Source organism: Ruditapes philippinarum, unplaced genomic scaffold (genome assembly GCF_026571515.1).
Source record: "Ruditapes philippinarum isolate M1 unplaced genomic scaffold, ASM2657151v2 ctg7284_1_1_1_1, whole genome shotgun sequence".
Classification (NCBI taxonomy): domain Eukaryota; kingdom Metazoa; phylum Mollusca; class Bivalvia; order Venerida; family Veneridae; genus Ruditapes; species Ruditapes philippinarum.
Window position 1 is genome coordinate 50701 of NW_026862282.1, and position 2789 is coordinate 53489.

The 2789-nt window shown below is 30.1% G+C and overlaps 1 protein-coding gene across 1 annotated transcript; it reads left to right on the top strand.

The window, feature by feature from the left end:
• Nucleotides 1-983: 983 nt before the first annotated feature.
• On the top strand, nt 984-2735 carry LOC132718542 (uncharacterized; the record flags this gene model as incomplete). The annotated part of the gene is made up of 3 exons (XM_060702256.1): nt 984-1078; nt 2095-2296; nt 2542-2735. Coding segments are annotated over exons 2-3 (377 nt in total), but the record flags the coding sequence as incomplete, so codon positions are not given.
• Nucleotides 2736-2789: the final 54 nt, after the last annotated feature.

The following is a 2789-nucleotide window of genomic DNA, read 5'->3' on the forward strand; positions in this document are numbered from 1 at the left end:
TCCAAAAGCACTTATTTTCAGCAACATTTTCATTCTTTTGCGCCATTGAATTACATGATCAAACCATAACACTTTGATCATAATCAAAATGTATATTAAATTCTCTTTCGAATTAAACTGATAGTTGAGCGAAGAGCTATGTCCCTTTTCCATTTGAAATTTCAAATATTTGTAATGTTTCACGGATTGTTCTGTGTAGGTCTGTAATTTCTCATCACATATCAATGAAATACGCTTTAAACTTGAAAGAATTATACATATACGCCACTATTGTATTCCTTAAATAAATGTATGAGACAATAAGACTCACAATTGTCCTCCATAATGGACTCTGACTTTCCTTTTAGGGATTCTTTTTCAGAATATGTTTTTCAAAATGTATTAAGGGAATTCCCTTCAAATGAGTACTTATCAGTAAAGTACTTATCAGTCGACAAAATGAGAACCTGATTCGAAAAGATGATTTACATTACTGTTATGTACCCTTTTACAAATTACAAACATTCACAAAGCAAATTAAGTTTTCATTATAGTTGGAAAGATGATGCAAAGGAAACGATGTTGTTACTTGGAAGGCTATGGTATTATAACAACGACATCAATCTATTGCCAAACAATATTTTTCCGTCACCTGACAAATATTTCTAATACTTTGACATTTAATGCTATATCGATACCTTTGTTAAAACATGCATCAATTAAAATTGAAAAAAAAAAATCCCCATGAATTCAATAAATTTAATAACTTACTTTTTCTGACACTATTAAGGGACTATACTGTTTTAATGTTGTTTTTTTTTTTCAATATTGATAATTTAAGAGTAGTTGCAAAATAATGTGCATCATATTCTGACTTAAAATGTAGTTATACACCTGTTAATAAATAAAGTCCTTCATTTTTGTTTTGATATAAAAATTCTAGTTTTTAAATGTGTAATGTCATATCATTTTCCGTTTTTTGTTAGATGAAAACGGAACATACTCAGCGTTTCTACAACAAATATTGTAAAGACTTTGCTTGAATTGAAGAATGGTATGGCAGCACAGGCAAAGGAAATTGATGAACTAAAACGCAGCGGTATGTAAACAGCAATGAAAGTAATGATTAATGGAACATATCAAACATGAAAAGTGTGAATAATTGAACATATCAAACAGTAGAAATATAATTAATTGGACATTTAAAATTATAACTCAATTTTAAAGTGTTTATTTTGAAAAAGTAAACAGCAAATTTTTGTGGGTAGTTTTTACTGTTTTTTAAGTGCAATATTGCATGCAATATCATATCCATGATCATAATAATGATACAAACAAGAAATAAGACAGGTAAAAAATTTATTATGTTTCATTTGATAAAGGATTTTGTTTCTTTTTTTTCTTTTCGATAAATGTATTGTATGTCAAAAAGGAAAATGTTGGTGTTGGTGAATGAAAAAGCTACTGTAACAGTACAATTTTTTAGTATTTTGCAGAATTAAGAAAAATATATGCAATATAATGTCCTGAAAAAGTGATCTTTTCAATGTACTGGCCACTATTTGTTTTTAGTTTCTATTCTAGTTTTCTTTTTCTTTTATTTTGCAACTTAGAGGCTGTATCAATAACGTTGATACTTAATCACAACCGTGACTCATAATAATACAATGTTACGTGACATTCACAGATACTGTAATTTTATGCTATTCCGTATGTCATAAATAGTATGACTTGGTTAATATGTCTATAGATGAAACTCTGAAATAAAAATGATTATCAAAAGGTGATAAGAAATTTATATGAGATTGGGAAATGTGATTCCATTCTTTCTTTATTAGACTATACGCCGCATTTCATGAAATAGCGAACGTGTCACATTCAAGGTTTCATGATAAAAGTTGGGTGTTTCTAAATTCAAACTTTCACATTTTTCATGTTCAAATGTCAAAATTTTGCCGGGAGTGTTGATTATTTAATAGAATACATCTCTGTTTATGCAATTATAATTAATAAATGCTTATGTTCAATGAACATTCATTTTCTTAATTGTAGTTGAAATTATTTTGTTACTGTGAACAGTGAGAAAGGAAGTAGAATAAAAAATGTCTATTTCAGACGGTAAATCAGTGGCATTATGGCACAGCTCTCTAAACACATGGTGAATCCACCACAACACACAGTCGTTGTATTTGATTCGGTTTTAACAAATGTTGGGGGTGCATACAAATCAAGTTCTGGCGTGTTCCTCGCACCTGTTAACGGAACATACACAATACATCTTGTTGCAAGTTCAAGTCCAAAGACAACATCTGACTATGTAAGTTCTATTTATGTTATCAAAATCGTGTGACAAACAAACCTACTCACATTATTATATAATAATTCGTAACATAATATTTAGCTGATTTTTGCTTCCGATGTTATTTAAGGTATTAGATTTGTTCCCGAATTTAATCACACTCATAAATTACTGTTTGTTTGTTTGTGTTTGGTTTGTGTCTTTTGTTACCATGTTTTGGAAAATCCATAATACGTTCAATATTTTACGTTCTCTTCTTCCAGCTTCACTTGTACATCATGCACAACATGCTGAAAGTTGGTTACATTTTCATGGACCAAATTCCTGACCGTGCGTCAATTAGATCCACGTCTATTGTCATACAACTACGTGCCGGGGACACCGTGTTTGTTAAAATTGGAAACCCTAACCCGAAAGGAACGCTCTTAGGTTCTAACTTTCATAGCAGTCTTCAGTGGTTTCCTGATCAATTGATTTTTCTTTCAAAGTAAAACTTTTCTAGAAAAAATGC